The following is a 22,568-nucleotide window of genomic DNA, read 5'->3' as shown; positions in this document are numbered from 1 at the left end:
ACTAGAACACCACACAATTACAAAATAAATGACAGAAGACAGTAGAAAGCATTATCTCAACTATTACTGTCCTGTTGGGTTGTGTACTATCATGTTGTTTGTTATGCCAACTGTGTGTGTGTGTGTGTGTGTGTGTGTGTGTGTGTGTGTGTGTGTGTGTGTGTGTGTGTGTGTGTGTGTGTGTGTGTGTGTGTGTGTGTGTGTGTGTGTGTGTGTGTGTGTGTGTGTGCAGACCAGCCATGACTCCTTCTAAACAAGTTGTTTTCAAGAAGGTCTCCAAAGACAAGTCGGTGAGTCAACACTGAAGACACATTACTGTTAAATGACTATGCTGTTATAAACCTGTTACATGCTCTGTTAAATTACTGTTATATTCACAGTTACATGCTCTGTTACACACTGTTACATGACTGTTACACCACTATTCTCCACTAGCATGGAGGCTACGTTTACAAACTTTTTAAAGGATGACTTCACCCATTTTCAACATGTGCTCATTATTGGTGGTAACATTATTGTCTACTCGCTCTGTGTCTCATTGGTGGGCTGTGGACAGTTCAGATCATAGATGTGGAATCGAAGCTATCAGAAACTGCAGGCTTTCTATTCCTGGAAAGTTAGCATGCTATAATGGAAGCCATTGTTCTCCTGTTGATAAATAAATCTAAATAAAACAAAATTTAATTTATTTGGAAAAAAACACAGCCCTCCTATGAGGCACAGACCAAGTAGAATTGTTTTCTCCATTTTATCATGACCATTAGTGAGGACCAATTATATGAAGATACTTGAAAATGGGTGAGGTGCTCCTTTGAGTAATTATTTTGTAAACAATTCTACATTTAAATGTAATTTCTTTTTACCACAATATAAATATCTTATTGTGGTGTTGATCTAAAATCCTATTATATAATCATACTCTTTGTTTTAGATGTGTATAAGCCATACAATCTCTCCTCTGCTTCAGGTTGCGGTCTACATGGCCAAGAGAGACTTTGTGGACCATGGTGACTTTGTAGATCCCATTGGTGAGTTCTTCTTATGCTCTGGAAACAGAGCATTTTTGTTGATTCATTAAAGTTTAATTAATAAACAGAGAGTTCTCTCTCTCTCCTTTTATCAGATGGAGTTGTGTTGATTGACCCTGCTCTGCTGAAAGGAAGTAAAGGTCAGTCTTTCTCTAATCTCTCAAGAACAAATTCAGAGTGAAAAACGCTGGGGTCGCTGTTTTTCCTTTCTTTTGACCTGGGATCCCAGATTGGTCTTTCTCCAACTAGCCTGAGGCTACGAGCTCAATCCATGGTCTTGAAGGGCGGACCCAAACACAGCCGCCTGGATTTGTGCGTGGCTTCCTATTGCTTCACCAATCTATGTCCCCGCCTCCCCTCCCCTCCCCCCCTCGGCCTGTGCACGGAGCACGCTGACGTCACCAAATTTAGAGCGACGCCCCTCTGCACTCTGATTGGTTAGGAGATAACAAGGTCCAAGACCATCGTTCCTGCATGGCTCCCCCAGGCTTTTTTTCTTTTGTAACAAAAAAAAAAAAAAGCCTGGGTTTCCGAGGCTATTCTCCAACAGACAACAGAGGACATACCTGTCCACCCAGAGTTACTACAGGGGGGGGGGGGGATCTCTGTCTGAATGTTTTAGTTTTTTTTACGTTAACCAGTTGAACCCTAATATCCCTATTCTGAGGGGAACATTAGCCAAAAATAGTCGATCTACAAGCTCCGGTGCCTCACAACGCCTTGTAGATCGGCTATTTTAGGCAAAGAGGTTTGGTGTAGAGGGGGAAAAAAGAGCAGACCAAGTACAGAGCCAATGGTCAAGTTTACTAATTATGGAGTGTTTAAATGTCTGAAAATACACATTAAAATGAATCCAACATATTAATAGAGAAGATTACGTGTAAACAAAATAAAGCATTGATTTACACAACACTGATGATGAAATCTATGAAAATGTTTAATCTACAACGCGATTTCATACAATATGTAGTGTGGGGGTCATTGCTTTATCTGGCTCTCAGATAAGCGGTCCTTGTCCTGAAAAACGTTGATGACCACTGCTGTAGAGACACTGCAGGAAATACACAGAGACAATGCATAGACACAGACACATGCAGGGAACATAGAGACACTGTTGGGACACAGAAAGACACTGCAGAAATACACAGAGATGCCATATTTTGAGGTCTAATCCACATGTCATAATCTGAGGTCTAATCCACATGTCATAATCAAGGTCTAATTCACATGTCATAATCAAGGTCTAATCCACATGTCATAATCTGAGGTCTAATCCACATGTCATAATCAAGGTCTAATTCACATGTCATAATCTGAGGTCTAATTCACATGTCATAATCTGAGGTCTAATTTACATGTCATAATCTGAGGTCTAATTCACATGTCATAATCAAGGTCTAATTCACATGTCATAATCTGAGGTCTAATTCACATGTCATAATCTGAGGTCTAATTCACATGTCATAATCAAGGTCTAATCCACATGTCATAATCTGAGGTCTAATCCGCATGTCATAATCAAGGTCTAATTCACATGTCATAATCTGAGATGTAGCCTAATTCACATGTCACAATCTGAGGTCTAATCCAGATCTCATAATCCGAGGTTTAATCCACATGTCACAATCTGAGATGCAATGTCATAATCTCATGTCTAATCCAGAAACTGCATTTGTTTCAACCACTTAACACATTGGGTGCCAGAGGTTTATTAAAATATTATACGTTGAGTGCCTGCATTTCTTCCATCCACTTGCGTTATACGTTTCGTGCTGTAGAAGCCCCGACGCGGAAGTGCATGTAAACAAAGCGTGCGTGCGAGACGGCGGAGGGTCCCGACTAACGCCTGGAACAATAATATTTCCAACGCGATCCTCCATTGCAGCGTGATCGCCGATCGAAAACGGCTCGTTTCCACCACGTTAAAAAGAAATGGAGATATTAAGCTTTTAGTCAAGGAGATAACATTGAAAACGCCGACCGGAAGGATTTTTGACATGGAGCCACATCCAGCCTCTTCTTCTCAGAAACTCCTTGGGTGATGTCAAAGTTTTGTTTTAGCGCCCCACGTGGGCCACTCGTATAAAAATTGAATTGGGTCAAAAACGGTCCGGACCGTTTTCGGCACTTCTCGTTTGGATCCTCAAAAACGGCCCGGACCGTTTATGGCACTCGATGTGTTAAAGCCTACACCCTTAAGGCCTGTTCACACCAAGTGAGCACTATAACTATAACTATAAAAAATATAGTTTAAAAAAGTCAGGTGGATGGCAGAGTCCACACCAACTATAACACAAATACAATGGTGAACGATATAGTTATAGTTATCGTTATAGCGCTCAGTGTGAACTGCCCTTAGTCGTACGCTGAATAGCGATAATAGCTGAACCGTACACTGTCTAATTTAATGAAGGTTTCATTTTGTTTACCTGGTGGTCTTCCCACAGTGTACGTGACGCTGTCCTGTATGTTCCGCTACGGCTACGCGGACGTGACGGGGGTGCCGTTCCGGAGGGACCTCTTCCTGGCGACCAGGCTGGTGTACCCCGAGCTGCAGGACAAGGACAAGCTGACACGCACTAACGCACAGGAGAACCTGCTCCGCAAGCTGGGGGACAACGCCTACCCCTTCTTCTTTGAGGTGACACACACTGTGTGCCGTCAACACTGTGACAATTTCATTTATTTATGCAAACTGAGCCGGGGGTAGGGCTCGATAAGCATTATGCTTCTCCCTGTCCTCTTTTTTAGCATCTTGGACACTTTATTATGCCAAATGGACTTGACAACTTATGCCATGGACTTTTGAGATTGTGCCTTGTTCTTGTATACTGTTGTACATTACACAGAATTTTTTTTCTTTGTCCAAAAATGCTGAAAATAAACTGAACTGAACTGAACACTGGGACAGGCTGATGTGAGGCACACGTTGACATCAACGTGATGTCGTCAAAGTCAGTCAGTAGATTAAACAGCCGGTCAACAAGCTCACAATGTGTCACATCGCTAAAAGGGCTGTCTACACCAGTGGTTCTCAAAGTGGGGTCCGGTACGAAAGACCCCCAGGGTTCCTTGGAGGGGTTCCAGGGGGTCCCCAGTTAAATGTGTTACCGTGGCTATTTGAAAGTAGCACATATATAAGCTTGCAGCGCGGCACGAAGCTTGTACATCTGATATATTTGAACATTTTGAAAGTGTTTGAACATTTGAACACACATCTTTCTCTTCTGGGGGTCCCTGGCACAAAACATTTTCAGATGGGGGAGTCTGCGGCCAAATACATATCAATTTGGGGGTCCTTGACATCAAAAAGTTTGAGAACTACCTGTCTACATAACATTGTTCCCATATGTAGATAACTCTACATTTGGGAACAATGGGGGTTCCACCACGCCTCAAGCCAAGTTCAGGAGGGTCCGGTGCAACTCAGGAGCGACATGTTGATATGAAGGAAGAAGGCACTGGAGGAGCACTGACCTGATGAGGATGTATGGACATCCAAACGTTCTATTTGCCTTCACCCTGTGACTAAAAAGGCTTTAAATGTCAGAGTTTGCTCCAGTGGCTTCTTCCTTCATAACTATATATGTATCATTTAAAAATGTGTTCTAATTCAAGTGGATGGCATGAGTCCACACCAGTGGTGGAAACTAAGTACATTTACTCATGTACTGCACTTAAGTACAATTTTGAGGTACTTTTGATTACAGGAGTATTTCCGATTTTCTATACTTTTTTAGTTACTAGTTACTAGTTACTTTGTAGATTTTGATTATTACAAAACATACATTAACCACCAGCCCTATTAATTTCAGCCATTTGACTGACTCAGACATTCTGCATGTTTATAGAACGTTTGTCGTTCATCAGTGTGGGTGATGCTCACTGAAAAACATGATGTCACCTTTTTCCTTCCAGTTTCCAGACAATCTGCCGTGTTCTGTCTGTCTACAGCCTGGACCCTCTGATGCAGGAAAGGTACTGGTCTGTCTGTCTGTCTGTCTGTCTGTCTGTCTGTCTGTCTGTCTGTCTGTCTGTCTGTCTGTCTGTCTGTCTGTCTGTCTGTCTGTCTGTCTGTCTGTCTGTCTGTCTGTCTACAATAGAGTTACATTTGGAACAGGGTGCAATTTTCATGTGACCGAACCTGACATGGAGAGAAGGTCACCCTGCGGTTTGGAAAAGTTGCACTGAAATAAGTGACATGTTGATGGACACCTTGCATGACTCATTATGACATCATATTATTGATGGGTGGATGGATAGATAGATGGGTGGATGGATGGATGTATGGGTGGATGGATGGATTTATGGATTTATGAAGCAGTCTCAACTGTGTGTGTGTGTTGGAACAGAAATGTGCGGTGGAGTTTGAGGTGAAGGTGTTCAGCGCTGAGAGCAAGCACGCTGCAATAGACAAACCGTATGTACACACGCACGCACACACGCACGCACGCACGCACGCACGCACGCACGCACGCACGCACGCACACACACACGCATGCACTCAGCTATAAATAAAACAACAGAGAATCTATCACACAACCTCAGGTTCACAGCTTGTTCATAATTATACATTTATATATCTTCTCCACTTTTTACCTCTATTCCTGCAACTCTCTTTCTTTCTACTGTATTGCTCTCATTTTGTGTGTGTGTGTGTGTGTGTGTGCGTGCGTGCGTGCGTGCGTGCGTGCGTGCGTGCGTGCGTGCGTGCGTGCGTGCGTGCGTGCGTGCGTGTGTGTACAATGTAGGAGTTCTGTGTGTCTGTCTGTGCGTAAGATCCAGTTTGCTCCAGTGAACAGTGGAGTTGTTCCGTCTGCAGAGACGATGTTTGAGTTCCTGATGTCTGACAAACCTCTGCACCTAAAGGTCAGCCTGGAGAAAGAGGTATGCACTGGATTTGACAACAATACTTTAGTGGCTCCTGAACTGGCCGTGTCATCTTACCCACAATGCATTGTATAAACAGCCAGAGCAGATCCCATAGATATACATACACGTAGATAATGCACCTCATTGACCTTCTGCACCTCATTGCTCTTCAGTGGAGTGATGCATCAACGCGGTTAAAATACATTAGAGAAGGTTAAGTTTAGATACTGTACAAGGTTATAAATGGCCCCGGAGTGGCCATTGACAGATAAAAACAGCACGTTTAAATCTCAAAGGCCACTCCAGGGCTCCGTAGTATAGGAGTTACGTTTAAGTTTAAAATAGAGGTACACGACGCGACTCTGAGAAGGTCCTCTGTGACAAATTTGTGTTGTTTTGATGTCACTTTCATCATGTACAGTGGTATGAATGCCGTCATTAACAATGTCACTAACCTGTCTGTCTGTCTGTCTGTCTGTCTGTCTGTCTGTCTGTCTGTCTGTATGTCTGAATAGACGTATTACCATGGTGAACCAGTCAAGGCCAGTGTTGAGATTACAAACTTGTCCAAAAGAAACGTTAAAGACATCAGTGTTTCAGGTCAGAACCAAAACATTATAGTAGCTACTGTACAATACTGTCATCTCTGTCTGTCTGTCTGTCTGTCTGTCTGTCTGTCTGTCTGTCTGTCTGCCTGTCTGTCTGTCTGTCTTCCCGCTATCCATCCATCTGTCTCTCTGTCTGTCTCTATCAGTTGAACAGGTGACCAACATTGTCCTTTACTACAATGACAAGTACGTCAAACCTGTGGCCAAAGAAGAGACGGGGTGAGTGTTAGTTAGTTTGTCTCTAAAGCAAAACATTAAATAGAATCTCTGTCTCTCCATCAGCAGTGGATTTTCACTATTAACAGGAATACTGACGTTAGCCAGCTGGGTCAGCAGGATGAACCCTACTGATGTTGGTGACCCCATGGCCTTTCCTTTAGCGCCACCCACAGGCCAAAATTCCCAATACTTTTCAGATTTTTAATATTAGTTGCTCAGTACTTAACTTTAACACTTTTGCTGTTGTTTACAATATGTTCATTCTCCAATGACCCCCCCCCCCCCCCATTCTGGCACTAATTGTAATTTTACATTTTATAAATCTTAGCCCTAGTGAGAGCATGGTGCTATGATGATAGCAATGGCAGTCTGTTGGTGTAAAGAGCACCATGGCCTCTAGGGAGTGCTAGCGGGGATTTTAGACTGATGGTCTTGTTTGCAATATATTCCTGTCAACCCAGCACCTGTATATGATGTGCATGTGACCACAGTTGAAGACCATAATAATAAATTCCTCAAAAAAAGTTTGGAAACTTAATTTCGGTTAATTCAATTCTCACCTTCAATAATACTAACTAGAAAAAAGTGCTCTTCGGGCACGTACATATTTTCTGTGTGGTTAACACAGTATTGTGTTATTGGGGGAGAACAGTAAAAGTGCATTTGGCAGCAATGTAGCAGGCTAGCAGCATAGAAGCGGTGGTAATAGGGTGACCAGATGTCCCCCTTTGCGTGGGACAGTCCCACATTTCCATGACTTTTCAGGCGTCCCACAAATTGAGACGCTGTCCCACATTGTGACTGGCAGGCTCCAGTGTACAGTAATAAATCAATGTGCAGGTGTTGAGAGGTGGACTGATTGTTGCTGAATCTCTTAACATGCGCACACAGCAAATATAGACTGGACCACACTGGATACAGCACTGCTCAAGTGCTCATATGCCTATGAATTAAATACCAAGGCCCTCATTGGAAACAAGTCCGCAAGGACTTTTATGAACGGACCTGTTAGACAAAGTATTTTAAATGTAACTGTGCTGTTTTACATTTTTTGCCTAATAAAAATTTCAATCAATCAATCAATCAATCAATCAAGCACCACGTCAATAAAGTATAGGGTAGGCTATGCTTTTATTGAACAACGTGGTCACGGACACATTTATTTTGTTGAGAGACAATGTTCAAAGGAACCGCTGCAGCATCGTTGCTCTAAACAAAAGTTAAATAGGAGTAGTCTACAGAATCAAGTTAGAACACACAATTATTTACAAGCTTGTTTTAAAAGCAATGGTTCAAAATGTAATTGTTGCATTTTGAACCTATCCTCCTAATAGTTGGCTTTCCACTCGTAAATCTATCTCATTGTCTCTTTTCCTGCCAGATATGTTTTTAAGCCTGCTAAAATAACATGAGAAATATCCCCTCGGCTACAGCAGGTTCATAACAAAATGATAGGCAGTATTAGGCCTATGGTCGAATATGACATCAAGGCATTTAATAGCAACTTAAGTAATAAGTTGCTATTAACTGCAACGTGTAAGTACATTAAAGGTGGGGAAAGAGGCCTATCCAATAGCCAGACCACTGACTGTTTTGTCCCAGGTTTGGGGGCAGTTGGAGTGCTTGTGTGCTGGCAGACCCCTTATGAACACCATGGCTAGGCCATTTTAATTATAGATGTAGGATCGGTATTGTATTTTATATAGTTGTTATCGTTGATTAGCCACCTTTACAACAAGGTATAACTTGTAAGGATCGTGCAATCGTGGAATGAGCAACACAGCTAAACGTGTAGGTAGGGCCCGCAAACATTTGCCAAAATCCCCCGATGTGCTTCTGTTGGTAATCACTCTTGTTTTGAGCGACCTGCCAGCACTGAGGTGTGTGACTGGCACCTGAGCATGGGTAAAGGTGACTAATCATCGATAACAACAATATAAAATACAATACCAATTGGTATTATTGAAGGGGAGAAATAATCAACCAAATTCTTTGGAGGAGTTTATAAAGCAGTTTAACCATAAGGACTGATCTGCCCCACACAGTGACTGTGTCCCCAGTGGAGCCAGTATGAAGACAGACTACACACTGCGCCCCCTGCTGGCTCTAAACAAGGACAGGAGAGGTCTGGCCCTGGATGGAAAACTCAAACATGAAGATACAAACCTGGCCTCCTCCAGCATGTAGGAACACACTATTACTACTACACACAACACATTACACAACATACAAACCTGGCCTCCTCCAGCATGTAGGAACACACTATTACTACTACACACAACACATTACACAACATACAAACCTGGCCTCCTCCAGCATGTAGGAACACACTATTACTTCTACACACTACACAACATACAAACCTGGCCTCCTCCAGCATGTAGGAACACACTTGCTCCTACTTCTAGCACAACCAGTTGTACACAAACGTATTCACTTGACATATTCGACTGGAGATATAATGTGAAGGCAGTGATGGAAAAAGTACTCAACCCCAGTACTTTAGTCAAAGTATACACGTTGCTGTCCGGCAGGAACCAGCTAACTCCATTTTGACGCTTTTGCATTTTTTTCCATAAATCAGTGCTATTGACCACCCTTTACGTCTGTGTGTTGGTTAAAAAAAATAAAATGAAAAGCATTAAAAAGCGCTTCTGACAAAACCAGCTAACTCCATTGGATCCTCAAACTTTCTGCTAAACCAGCTAACTCCCCCAAAGGAGGGTGGAGTTAGCTGGTTTTGCTGACTCCAGGCTCCACCCCCTTTTGACTTCCAACCTCATTGTGAGCTTGGAGGTCCATTCAGCTGTTCTTATCAATGATGAACAAAACCTCCTAACTCCAGTTTTTGTTTTGTTTTTTTCATTTCCTGAAACATTTACATTTTGGAGTTAGCTGGTTTCCGCCGGACAGCAGAGACATACTCCTTGCCAAATATTCAACTCATTGCTTAGGCATTTTTTTTGCCTGAGTACTGGAGTGGTTGTTTTTAAAGAGACTTAAGTACTCAAAAGTACAGGTACAATGTAGTTTTTAATATCAATGCATTGCAGTATTGTTTTACAAAACCTGTAACTCTGGAACCACATAATGCTTAGAACCACTATGCTATACAAAGCCTATAGAAACACCTATAAAAATATAAGCATAGACATGCAATTAAAAATGTATCTTTTTGTATTTATGTCAACAGTAATGTTAACTGTAACTCTGAGTTGAATGAAAACACGTTGCGGTGCTGTGGTCGTTGGCTTTCCCTTGTTGAACGATCAAGTTGACAAAGACTAAACTATACTAAACTATAATTGTAAGAAGTCAAAGAGTCTAACTATCAACTAGTGATTATCCTATCAATTCTTCTCTCTCTCTCTCTCTCTTTCTCTCTCTCTCTCTCTCTCTCTCTCTCTCTCCTCCTGCAGTGTAAAGGAGGAGGTGTTGAAGGAGGTGCTGGGTATTCTAGTTTCCTATAAGGTGGTGGTGAGGATGATTGCCTCAGGGTGAGTCTGTCTGTCTGTCTGTCTGTCTGTCTGTCTGTCTGTCTGTCTGTCTGTCTGTCTGTCTGTCTGTCTGTCTGTCAGGCCTGGATTGGACGGTCTGGCACTTCTGGCAAATGCCAGAACGGCCGGGCAGTCTGGGGCCGCGGCCAAGCCAAGCAATTTTTATTATTTTTCTTTGTGAAGAAAAAAAAAAACAGCCCTGCGCCGGGTCAGCCCGGCCCTGTAAAAGAAATTGGCTCTGGGGCCGCGGCCAAGCCAAGCATTTTTTTTTTATTGTGACGAAAAAAACACCCAGCCCTGCGCCGGGCCAGCGCCCACCGGCCCTGTAAGAGAAATTGGCCGGCCCGGTCCATTCACTACATTGTCATGGGGGAGGGGGGTTGAAGCGATTGTGTCTTTAGTAGAGGGGAGGTGGAGACTACGTTCCCCCCCGCTCAAGTGGTTTGCTCCACGTTTGACGTAAACCACTTCAAAAAAGCGGGCGGGAATATGTTGATAGAATGCAAGCAGGTGGATTGTACTGTCAGCAGGTGAAAAATGGAAAGAAAACAAAAAAAGAAAGAAAAGGGTGGTTCGGAGAAAGTAAGAGATAAAAAACAAAAATGTCTGGAGGCTGATGGGGGGAAATGTATAAAAACAACGAAGCTGTTTGCCCAGTCTGCTGACAAGCGTGTTAATGTCGCGGTTGTCGCCGGTGGCAGCAACTGCGAGGACGAGGAGTCGGTCCATAGTGCTGCTGTCAGTCACCGCTGCTACCACCAAAGATGTGGTCGTGGTCTATGTTGTTATTTAACATTTCTAACGCTATTGTATATTTGTCTCATTCTCTTGCATTGTTTTATGGTGTGCTGCCTACGTTGGAAATAGAGGGGCTGAGACTGCATTTGAAAAGGCTTATGTTGTCTCAAGCCATTTGCGCACATTGACATGTTACTGACTTTGACAAGTTAAACTGCAAACCATACATACATACACAATACATATCTGGTGTATGGCTGAAGGCAGAGTTGCATTTAATTTCCTTTTGATTATCCAATGTATACAGTAGGTTTAAAGGTCTCATGTAGTCGCTCTGTGGAGTGTGAAGCTGTATATTAAGTGTAACAAATGACTGCATATAGGCAATGTGTAGATGATTTGATTGATAGACAAGTGATATTAAACTGGGACTGTGACTAGATCGCGGTAAAATGGACCTACTGACGTGACCTATAAATGGAGTAATTACAATTATAGTAAAGAATAGTTTCCTATGTATATTCGTGAAATATGAACATCTACAATGGTTCAATAATAATTAGCATGGATTATTACAAACGAAAAATATCTATTATTTTAAATTGGTTTAGTAACTAATCAGGATGCAAAACCAGCAACCATGCAGAGCTAATTAACAATCAGATTAAATAGGCCAGCTAAAATATTTGACAAGCAATAATCAAAATATAACTAACACAATTATATATTTCGTTTTCGTTTTGTTTTATATATATTTAGAACACACTATTATTACTGTTGCAATGTTATTTAAACAGTAAACCTATATGGCCAAAAATAAAGTAAAATATAAAGTAGAACAAATAAAGTAAAATCAGGCAAAAATAAGAATTAAATAACATAACCCTAACCTAACCCTAATCCTAACTCTAAAACCGAAATAAAGTCACCAAAAACACAATCCGCGACAAAACCGGCAAAAATGATTTCGGCGCCCTATGGGCCGGTGAGGATCACAAATGCCAGGGCCGATTTTCTGTGCCAGTCCGTGCCTGCTGTCTGTCTGTCTGTCTGTCTGTCTGTCTGTCTGCCTGCCTGCCTGCCTGCCTGCCGGCCGGTCGGTCGGCCGGCCAACCGGCCTGCCTGTCTGTCTGTCTGTGTAGTTTATATAAGACAGGCTGGGTGAGGAACTGCCTGCCTGTCTGTCTGTCTGTGTAGTTTATATAAGACAGGCTGGGTGAGGAACATCTTCATGTCGCTGGCTTCTATTGAAAATGAATGGTAGCATGTATCTTTGTATCACCCCGTGTGAACGCACCATTAGAATGGGGATTACATAAGTATTGGTTACATAAGGTGGTGGAGAGACAACATGATATTTCAGCTATGTGATATTTAACACGAGAACCACACGTACATACTGTACTGTACTGTACAGGCCTTCATAAACACATCCACCAGGCTGTAGTTTGTCATGTTTAGTTGTCAGTCAGGATAACCTTTATATGTACCTGCTCTTTTCTACTAAGAATATAAATCTCAGTCATTATAAACCTATTATGTTCTTATACTGCATACTGATAATATAAACTTTGAATAAATACATAAATCTTAGTCATGATAAACCTTCATATACAAAGTTTATAAACGTCTTAGTCATTATACAGAAACATATTTGTCATTATAAATATATATGTTCTTACATATTAATGATATAAACCATGTTCCTGTATTTCTTTTAGACCATGCTAATGTTTCCTTCAGTTGATTGAGCTGATCTCAATGGTTTTAGATGTTGTTGAATGAATGTTATTGTGCTAAAATGTAATTCATGTGTTCTTTTTCTGTCTGACTTCAACAGAATGATTGGATCCAGGTATGTTTCCACTTCCCACTGCTAAAACAGCATTAAAGCCGTCTCTCAAAAGCCCTCATAAAATTAATTCTAGCAAATCATGAATTTCTACAGTATGTTGCCATTTTTGTGGCTCTAAATTGGTACTAAATTGGGGAGAATAATTTGCAAAAAGCAAAAAATACATTAACAACAACAAAAAACGATTTCGTATCAGACCATCATGTCGGTATCAACTGATTGCGTTTCCGGTGCAATCTATTTATGGGATAGTATCTGCCCGTCTGTTGGTTTCAGTTATATTTTCAACATCTGGCCCATTTGTTTTGCAATTGTACAAGCTGATTGAAATTAGGATGTACTGTATGCAGTTACTTTTGTACAGTAATTGAAAGACTATGAGACCATGAGCATCTCTACACTCACAACGCCATGATTAGCCTATACTGTCCAAGTGACAGCTGTTATCATCATGATTTGAGTGCATGGGGATCTCATTTTAAATAAGCCACTGTGCCTTTATGAGCGATCCAGTTTAGAGGACCTTGTATTGTGAATTGTACTTCCATGTCTTTCTAAATAAAGTATTCAATCAATCAATCAATCAGTTATCATGGGGACTGCAGCTAATTTAAATGTTGTCAGTAACGTTGCACACAAGGGGATGTGTTTTGGAGAGCAGTTATGACAGATTATAGCGGTGTGGTGGAGTGGGGAGAGTACTTTCCAGACAAAACAAGATACTAATCTGCTTTAGAGCCTCTCTTCAAAGAGCGGAGATCAACTGGAGACGCTCAGTTACCGAACCATTTGAGCCCTACTGTATACGTGTGCTTATGTGTGTGTGTGTGTGTGTGTGTGTGTGTGTGTGTGTGTGTGTGTGTGTGTGTGTGTGTGTGTGTGTGTGTGTGTGTGTGTGTGTGTGTGTGTGTGTGTGTGTGTGTGTGTGTGTGTGCGTGCGTGCGTGCGTGCGTGCGTGCGTGCGTGCGTGCGTGCGTGCGTGCGTGCGTGCGTGCGTGCGTGCGTGCGTGCGTGCGTGTGTGTGTGTGTGTGTGTGTTTGTGTGTGTTTAGTGAGGTGTCCCTGGAGGTTCCATTCAAACTGATGCATCCTAAACCTGATCCAGGTAATCTGATTTACGGGCAGAAGATAACACTTTACTTCCCAAATTGCTGTAAATGCAGTAACATCAAAGGAACAAAGCAACTTTGCTAACAATGACATTGAGTAACACAAAAAAGCATATTTTTTAAATTTGTAATAAACTAAACTGTTTTGTTTTAGGTACTGACAACTCCATGTTTTCTTGTCTGTCTTTCTCCCAATCTGTCTTTCTGTCCTCTGTGTCTTGAAGCCAAGGAGAGGTGAGACATTTCTCTGTGTTTGCACTAACCTGGGTTTTAAATTGTGTTGCACTTCTGTCATTGTCTGGACCGCTATAGAGCAGTGGTTCTCAAAGTGGTGCCCCCAGCAAAATGAGGAACAGTTTAACTACTTTAACCCTATTTTATATATTTTGAGATGGGGGGTCCGTGACCAAATACATGTCATATTAGTTAGACAAGTGGGAAAACATGACTAGTCTACTCTAGTCTACTCTTAAAATACCAAAGATCAAAACCTCTCAGCCTCTCAAAGAAGAAGGCTTGTAAAAGAAGTGGAAAATATTAAAGCAAACTTAAATAATGAGCACATCCACATGGGTGCTGGACCAAAAAAGGCTAACGTTGAGAAGAAATAGAGGATAAAAATGTCATGGATTATTAATGAAGTTAAACTTTCCCATGGCGTTGGAGTGCAGGCTCTCTTTCTTCCTAAAGGAGTAGTTCACCCAAAAAATGACTTATTTTCTATCAATTACACACCCCATGAAGCCTTGAATTCATTTGATGACCGACGGAGTTTCCTACCGGAGACATAAGCATCTTTCCGCCGGTCATCAAATTATTGGCTCAGTAATGCGACAAAAAAAAACAACTCCATGAATTCAAGGCTTCACATGGGGTGTGTAATTGATAGAAAATAAGTATTTTTTTGGGGTGAACTACTCCTAAGTGGACAATATTAAACTATAAGCCATATATATTTTGTTGTACAACAAATAGCCGATCTACAAACTCACAACATGCCTCAATGCACCTATAATGTCATTCATAATATAGGAAAAACAGGTTTCTTATTATGCATATTTGAAACAGAAAATGGTTAAAAATTCACCAAAAACTAAAGAACAAAACTGTTACAGTACATGCCCATACTGGCAAAGTGACAGTATAGAAACAAATTATATAGATATTGATCATGAATAAAACACTATGACAGAAATCATTAGTCAATAAAGTCCACAAGGCATTTGTGGTTCTGAGTCTGACACAGATCAATTAAGGAAGGACATAAATGTTTTACTTTTTTACCCATTATGTAATTCAAAAATGTATATTAAAAATGAAAATGAAAAACCCAGTATCTCAAAATGTCTCAAAAGTCTATCTGTAATTCATTAATTCCTAAAATAGCAATAATCACATTAATTACAATATAACATTTTCAAAATGAAATGATGTTTTCTTGGATTAATTTGTGTCATATTCCTATACATCTATTCCTTTAGACGCACATGAACTTTTCCACCGTGATGTAATAATGTTTGGACATGCACCACAGTCATTTAGTGATGTATAGGAGTGGCAGCAACCCACAGTTTAGAGAAGGAAGCTTGTAACATCATGTCACAGTGTTATTGTCTCGCACAGCAGGACGATGACAATAACGTTTATTATGTTATCTTCAAAGGTACTTATGTAACCGTTCCGAGTCCCTAGAGAGCTACTGTACTTGGTAGAGAAAGTGAATCATTAACCACTTAAACCCCAGCATCTGTATTGTGGAGAAAGCTTTCGACAATCTCACAGCGGGTTGCGTTTCGACGCGTTGCGAGCTTGAACTAAGAACAACTCAAGATGACAGCTGTCGGTAGACTGTACATTACATTTTACAACGATAGCCTATGCATTTATTAAATGTAATGAAATATTACGGACTGCATCATGTCTCGTCTGACTGTCTGACATGATAAAAGCGTTGTGGTATTTTTCCATTGAAAATAAAGTCTGTCTGTAATGACAGCGGATCGGGTTGTGAGAATAGCAAGGTGTTTTTGCGGATCAGAAATACATCGGAGGAGAAATTTAAGATTAGTACGGAGTGGTTCAAGGCAGAAAGGCATGCAGACCTTAGAAATTCCACCCATGCCGCTCGTCCCTTTTACACAGACGTCGATTAAGCTCTGTAACCATCTCTGCCGGCAGCTCCAAGGTGGCCAACAACGCCTCCTCTTCGGTCATAATATAACATAACATAATACCTTTTATACGGAACTGCGAGACGGAATGACGGGGCAACATTACCGCCTTGAATAGGCTGTGTAAAAGCGTCTTTAAGATAAGTCTTCCATGCTTTTGGCTTGTTGCTTGTACTCCATGACATCTGAAACAGATGTTTGAACACAGGACTCATCCTGACACTCTTTCAAAGCATTCCTTCGTTTATTGTACTAAAACGCGTCCTCACCTCATAAAGATGTCCTTACCACAATCCAACTGTTGCATAATGAGATTTTGTTCAACAGAGACATCCGAGCTGTCAAATGTTGAATAGAACGCACATTAAGGTCAACCACAAACAACGTAATTGCTATCAATATTGTACCTCGTCTCATATCATGTTATCCATGCATCCAAGTCATCACCTCTGGGCTTCTCAGCCTTCTTGAGCTTGTACTTCCATGCTTAAGATAGCTGTACTTTCAATTCAATTCAATTATTGACCTTGCAGACTGTGCAACAGGATTAAAATGTGCCACTGCTGATTTAATGCACAAATAGAATAAATAGAAAATAATATCCACAGTAAATATTTAAGACAAATAGAGGTGTTTCAACCTACAGCATAATAATACTAAAGCAAAGCAAGACCATAATCTACACAGTATCTTGAAATCTATTCCTTGCTTGAATGGGAGCCAGTGAAGGTTATGGAGGTCTGGTAAGTGTGGTCCCTAGATCGGGTTCTGGTGAGCAGGCGGGCGGCAGAGTTTTGTACATACTGTAGTTTCTTGAGAACTTTGGTGGTGACACCGTATAGGAGGTTATTGCAGTATAGTTGAGTCTGGATGTAATGAGGGCATAATAGTCCAATGCAGTAGCATCACACTGCGTCTCTCTCCCTCTCTCTTTCACTCTTAATCTCTGTCTGTGTCTGGTACACTACACGTGCATGCGTGGGTGTCATACGTGAATGAGGAATGTTGTCACATGTAGTATGTTAGTGTTAATCACACGTGGGCTTTACCTGAAGGGCGTACTGTCTCCTGTGCGCACACACACGTATAATGTATACACGTGTATGCGCACAGGTCCTAATGTAGGTGCACCTTCTCTCTGTCTGTCTGTCTCTCTCTCTCTCTGTGTCCAGTGTGCATGCACGCGTCATAGGGGCGCGGGTATGTTGTCAAGGGGGTCCGCTCATAATTCCGACCTCCCATTATTCCGAAGTCCCAATAGTCCGACAAACGTTAGGTTAGTGTGGATTTCTAGTTACTGCTGCTAATTCAGGACCATGTGGACAGCGTTAGGGTCCATGTCCCCAGAGGGGGGCTTTAGGGTGGCTTTTATAACAGGTCACAAGTTGATGTAATTTGTCCATGTGTGGTCCAGCAATAAATAATTGTATTTAACCTAAACATAACTAAAAAACAACTTAATACTTCCTAAGGTTAATATGAGCATCAAAACATTATTACAATATTTTATTAGCACATGCATTCCATACATTCCATAGGGCTGGACCACACATGGTCAAATGACATCATCAACTTGCGACCGGCATTGTCCCCCTTGAACATTTCTGCTACTTAAAACGTTTTCTTTCACCCACATAAAAAACAAATTCACCAACTATCTATTTTTTTCTGCACCCTTAAAAAAAAAACACGTAGCCTAATCCGTAATTTTCCAACCCACAAAATACCCAACGGCTTTTCAAAATAAACCTACCCCTATGAGAAATGTACCTACTAATGTCCCTTCAGGGGCTCCGTAAGTTGCACAGGTGTGAGTAAGGGTCGGTCACGTATAGGTGTCTGAATCTTGTGGGTTGTGGGCAGTGACACGCACAGAAAGCGATTTGCTGAGTGTGTAGTTTGTTTGACTTAAGTTTGTTGGTTGGCTCACTAAAAGAAAATTACAAGTGGGGTCAGTCTCGCACTTTCTCCTCTTGGTTGATGCCAAAGTCAAGGTCAGCACTGGTCAAAGTTCACCAATGTTGAACTCCTCCTCCTCGCCATGAGCATCAACTCGCTGCCACTGGACGCTCCACACCTCCACTCGCATAGAATGGAAGAGAACAGGACACATCTGCCCTAATGATCTACACGCTAGTATACTATACTATAGGCCTACCCTGCCTTGTGAGCTTGCAGATCAGCTATCTTTGATGAGCGACACCGTTGTACGACGGCGGATAAATCAGGCTTCAGTGTCCGAGTTTCATTTCAAACATTTCAAACCACCAAGAATGTGTTTGTTTTGTTTTACTGTTCAGACTTGTTAACACCAATCTGATTCCAATCTTAAATAGGCCAAAAATCTCATTTGGGCTGCCAGTCTGAATATACGTAGCCTCATAGTGACCCTTATATTCCCATAGCATACAGTAGATCTAGTGTCCTATTGCTAGTAGGACAAGATGTAGGCCACCGATAACTATTAGACAATAACTGGGACATTAAAGCTATGGGACATTAAAGTCCCATAGGATCAACTTTGGGCCACATAATGTGGCTTCCCACCTCATTGTTTATTAGGCTGTTCCCAGGTGTCAATATATGGAGGGAAGGAGGTTATTCCTCAAGTTATAAAAGTCGCTCAGATTTCATCCGATATCCTAATCCTTCCTTGTTTTTTGTTGATGGTTTCCTCTCATACCGTGTATTCATCTCTTGATATTACGTATTGGATGCGGGTGGCTCATCTCATAAGCCTCTTTGTTGTTCTTGTAGCTCGTTGTGAGCGGCAGTATTGTGTTCTGTGTCAAACCTCGGGCCAAATTCCTCCTCGGAGACATGAAGGAGTGTTAATCTAACACTTGTGGGTGTGTGTGTGGCGGAGGTGTTGTGCATTGTGCAACATGCTGAGCTTCTCCTCAGAGGACAATGAGTGGTTGAACCCAGAGTTCCAAACTACACGATACGCTTTCGGCCACAATGGGCTCTCCGAACCCTAGGATGACACGTTACGTTCTTGGCGGTGGGGGAGAGCAAACAAGACGAAAGGATATGTAAACCGATGCAGGTGGAGAGGTAGAAAGTGATGCTTGATGAAAAATTGTCCGAATGAAAATGTAAATGACGCCATGGTGTGACGTTTGCTTGTCTGCCTTTCTCTCCGTCTTCTACCTGTCTGATGCCCCTTCCTCTGTCCTTCACTCTGGTCTTCCTGTTGTGTTGTGTTGTCTGTCTGTCTGTCTGTCTGTCTGTCTGTCTGTCTGTCTGTCTGTCTGTCTCTGTCTTTCTCATTTTGTTCAGAATGGACAGTATGAAAAAATATATGTTTGCTCCTTCGGTTCCTAAAAGGTGACCATCCACAAATGTAAAAATAATTTACGCGTACAAATGGTTTGTCTGGGTCACTCAGTGTGACAAGGGTCCAGGTCGGCCGTTGCAGACTATATGGTGGAGATCTGACAGTGTCATAATGTTCAAGACGGTTATGCCAGGCTACAAATACAGGGAAGCTCATTGTTTTGTGTTACAGAAACTGAGTACTGAGCAGATAGTTTGTAGCTTGTAGTTATTATCAGCTAATTTTGGACTATTGCCACCCTATAATGACCCCTTCTGCCAAATCAAGACTGTCTGGGCCAACATGTTCCTCTTTTTTTTTTGTGCGTGACTGACATTTGACGTTGGTTGTGATTTAGTTGCTCAGTTTGTCAGATAAGACTCAATTCAAATCTGACAAGGTAGATAAACATGCAGTGGTGGAAAAAGTACAAAAAACTTTACTTAAGTAAAAGTACCAATACTGCAATATAGAAATACTCTGTTACAAGTAAAAGTCCGGAATTCTAAATGTACTTGATCAAAAGTACAAAAGTATTGGCATCAAAATGTACTTAAAGTACCAAAAGTAAAAGTACTGAATATTTGAAAATAGCAGATCTACAAGCTCACAACGCATCGCTTCGCGACGCGTTGTGAGCTTGTAGATCGGCTATTTTCAAATAGCCTAGGTATAAAATAGGGCTGAAGTGGTTAATGTATGTTTTATAATATCATAATTTATATCTGAAAAGTAACTAGTAACTAAATCTTTCAAATAAATGTAGTGGAGTAAATGTACAATATTTGCCTCTGAGATGCAGTGGAGTAGAAGTAAAAGTATTGGAAATTGGAAATACTCAAGTAAACCTAAAAATTTTACTTAAGTACAGTACTTAAGTAAATGCACATAGTCACTTTCCACCACTGTAAACATGATTGCATGTTTTTCATGTCATGAACGTGTACGGGTATGGGTATGGTGATGGTCACACATGTGCGACTGAAGGGGAGTAGGTAACCCATGCCGTGTGGACCTCAACGTCCACACAACGGCATCAATGTGCCGCAACTGGACGTTCCACCACTTCACTCGCATAGAATGGAAGGGAACGCGGAACACGTCTGTTTCAGTCGTGCATGTGCGACCGTACCTTAACGCTTGAAACCCACTAGGCGTGCAAGCATAAGCGGGCGGACTTTGATAATGTTAATGAATGCAGCCGTTCTCACTGGCTGCATATAGACGCTCCAGTCGCTCGCGTGTATTGGTCTGCACGCATTTTCATTGAAATGCATTGACCAGACTTCCCACTCTGGCCGGGTTTGGCAAGAACAGTCGCACGCAAACATGCATGTACATTAAAGCACGTGAGCGATGTTTTGTTTGGTGAGTTCCCAGCCTACGGTGGACAAAATGAAGTGTGCCATAACCACATATGTCTGTCCCTCTTATAATCCCCAACTCTGTGTTTGTTTGAACCCTCAAACTCTCTCTCTCTCTCTCTCTCTCTCTCTCTCTCTCTCTCTCTCTCTCAGTGAGTCAGGGGACATGGTGTTTGAGGAGTTTAAGAGGTCCTACTTGAAGGAGGTGATTGCCGATGATGATGAGTCTCCCACTGAGGCGTAAAGCACAAAGATGGCCGCCTCCGAGGCTATCCCACCCACCCTGCCACAGTCCACTTACTTAGACAGAGTTGGATTGGCAGTGTGCTTGTTAAGTTGTTAAAACTCTCTCTGCTCATGATTTTCAGTGCTCAGAATTTCATATGGATGACAAATAGGAATAGGAAATAAATGACATTCCATGCTAATGGTGTTCATACAGCTTATCATCACTGTCAGGCAGAAACCGTGAATCTCCATATTTCATCTTTATGGTTTTAGTTTTTTTCTCCATAAATTGGTGCTATATTTTACACTTAGTGATATGACAGTGTTGTGCTGAAGTAGCAGAAATAGGTGATCTACAAGCTCACAACGCATAGGTCTGCTACTTTTCGACTAACGTGTCCAAAATATAGAGGCCAGGTTGAAAGTGGTTAAGTGTGTCTGGGTTAAAAAAATATTGAACGTACAAAGTATTAACAAGAACTTACGACTAAATAATAACTACATTGGATCCACTGGAACAGGTTATTCTTTCCATTTCCTAAAAAGTAACGGTTTTGGACATACAGTAGCTACAACGTTTCCACCCGACAGCGCCAAGATAATACTTATTCATTGTAAACCTTTGAAAATATATTGTGCTTAACACACTGCTGTCATGCTGTGGACTGGTAGAATAACAGAATTCCAGACATGTAACTGATTATTTAACTCTTATAAAAGTCAACACTCAATGCCGTTTGAAAAGACGAAACTTCAGACTGTCTGACTCTGAACAACATGGTCCTGGGGTTGATGTGACGTATTTTGATAAAATGTGATATGAAATAAATTTCAATTTTTGTAACAATAGCTAATTGAGAGAGAGTATTTTTTTGTTATGGTCATGTTCTACAGTAGTTTTCATAGTTCTATGTTCATGTCTTCCCCAGATGTAATCTGTGTAATCAGCCCTCAGTATATTAGTCAGTCCTTGTTAGGACTTTGTTTGGTGTTGCATCATGTGAGTTTGTTTGTAATGTCTGTTCCGTTCTCCTGAAATAAAACACCCAACCATGGGCTTTGAACACTACTTGCCTGGCTGTCCTGCTTTAGGGTTCTCACCTCTCCAGTATGTGACAAATACTCCTAGAAACCAGAAACGGCAGACCTAGTTGTCACCCATTAACAATGACACACGCACACACGCACGCACGCACGCACACACACACACACACACACACACACACACACACACACACACACACACACACACACACACACACACACACACACACACACACACACACACACACACACACACACACACACACACACACACACACACACACACATACACACCCACACACACACACACACACACACGACAGTGTGAGTGGGTGGAGACTGTACAGGTGTATATATACAGGTGTAGGTGCAGATAGAAGACATTCCCTGACAACTCGTCAGAACATCAGCCATCATGGTTCACTTATCAGCTCCTGGTTTGGTGAGTAGACATCTTTCTCCAGCATCCATCCTGCTACTGTGGACCCGGTCTGGCTCTTATAATTGTATATATTTT

The 22,568-nt window shown here is 41.6% G+C and overlaps 1 protein-coding gene across 1 annotated transcript; it reads left to right on the top strand.

The window, feature by feature from the left end:
* Nucleotides 1-239: 239 nt before the first annotated feature.
* LOC308085150 (S-arrestin-like) lies at nucleotides 240-21,023 on the top strand (the record flags this gene model as incomplete). Its single annotated transcript, XM_080428234.1, has 15 exons — nucleotides 240-290; nucleotides 968-1,028; nucleotides 1,124-1,168; nucleotides 3,476-3,669; nucleotides 4,947-5,006; nucleotides 5,381-5,448; nucleotides 5,780-5,915; nucleotides 6,416-6,500; nucleotides 6,655-6,727; nucleotides 8,773-8,910; nucleotides 10,147-10,224; nucleotides 12,803-12,817; nucleotides 13,869-13,921; nucleotides 14,150-14,159; nucleotides 20,933-21,023. 15 exons carry the CDS (start codon nucleotides 240-242, stop codon nucleotides 21,021-21,023), a joined length of 1,158 nt encoding a protein of 385 aa, XP_080284360.1.
* Between the last annotated feature and the right edge of the window lie 1,545 nt (nucleotides 21,024-22,568).

The sequence above is a fragment of the Gymnoscopelus braueri genome (assembly GCF_963280865.1).
Source record: "Gymnoscopelus braueri genome assembly, chromosome: 5".
Lineage (NCBI taxonomy): Eukaryota > Metazoa > Chordata > Actinopteri > Myctophiformes > Myctophidae > Gymnoscopelus > Gymnoscopelus braueri.
The sequence above is the reverse complement of the archived record's forward strand: the minus strand, read 5'-3'. Positions and strand labels throughout refer to the sequence as shown.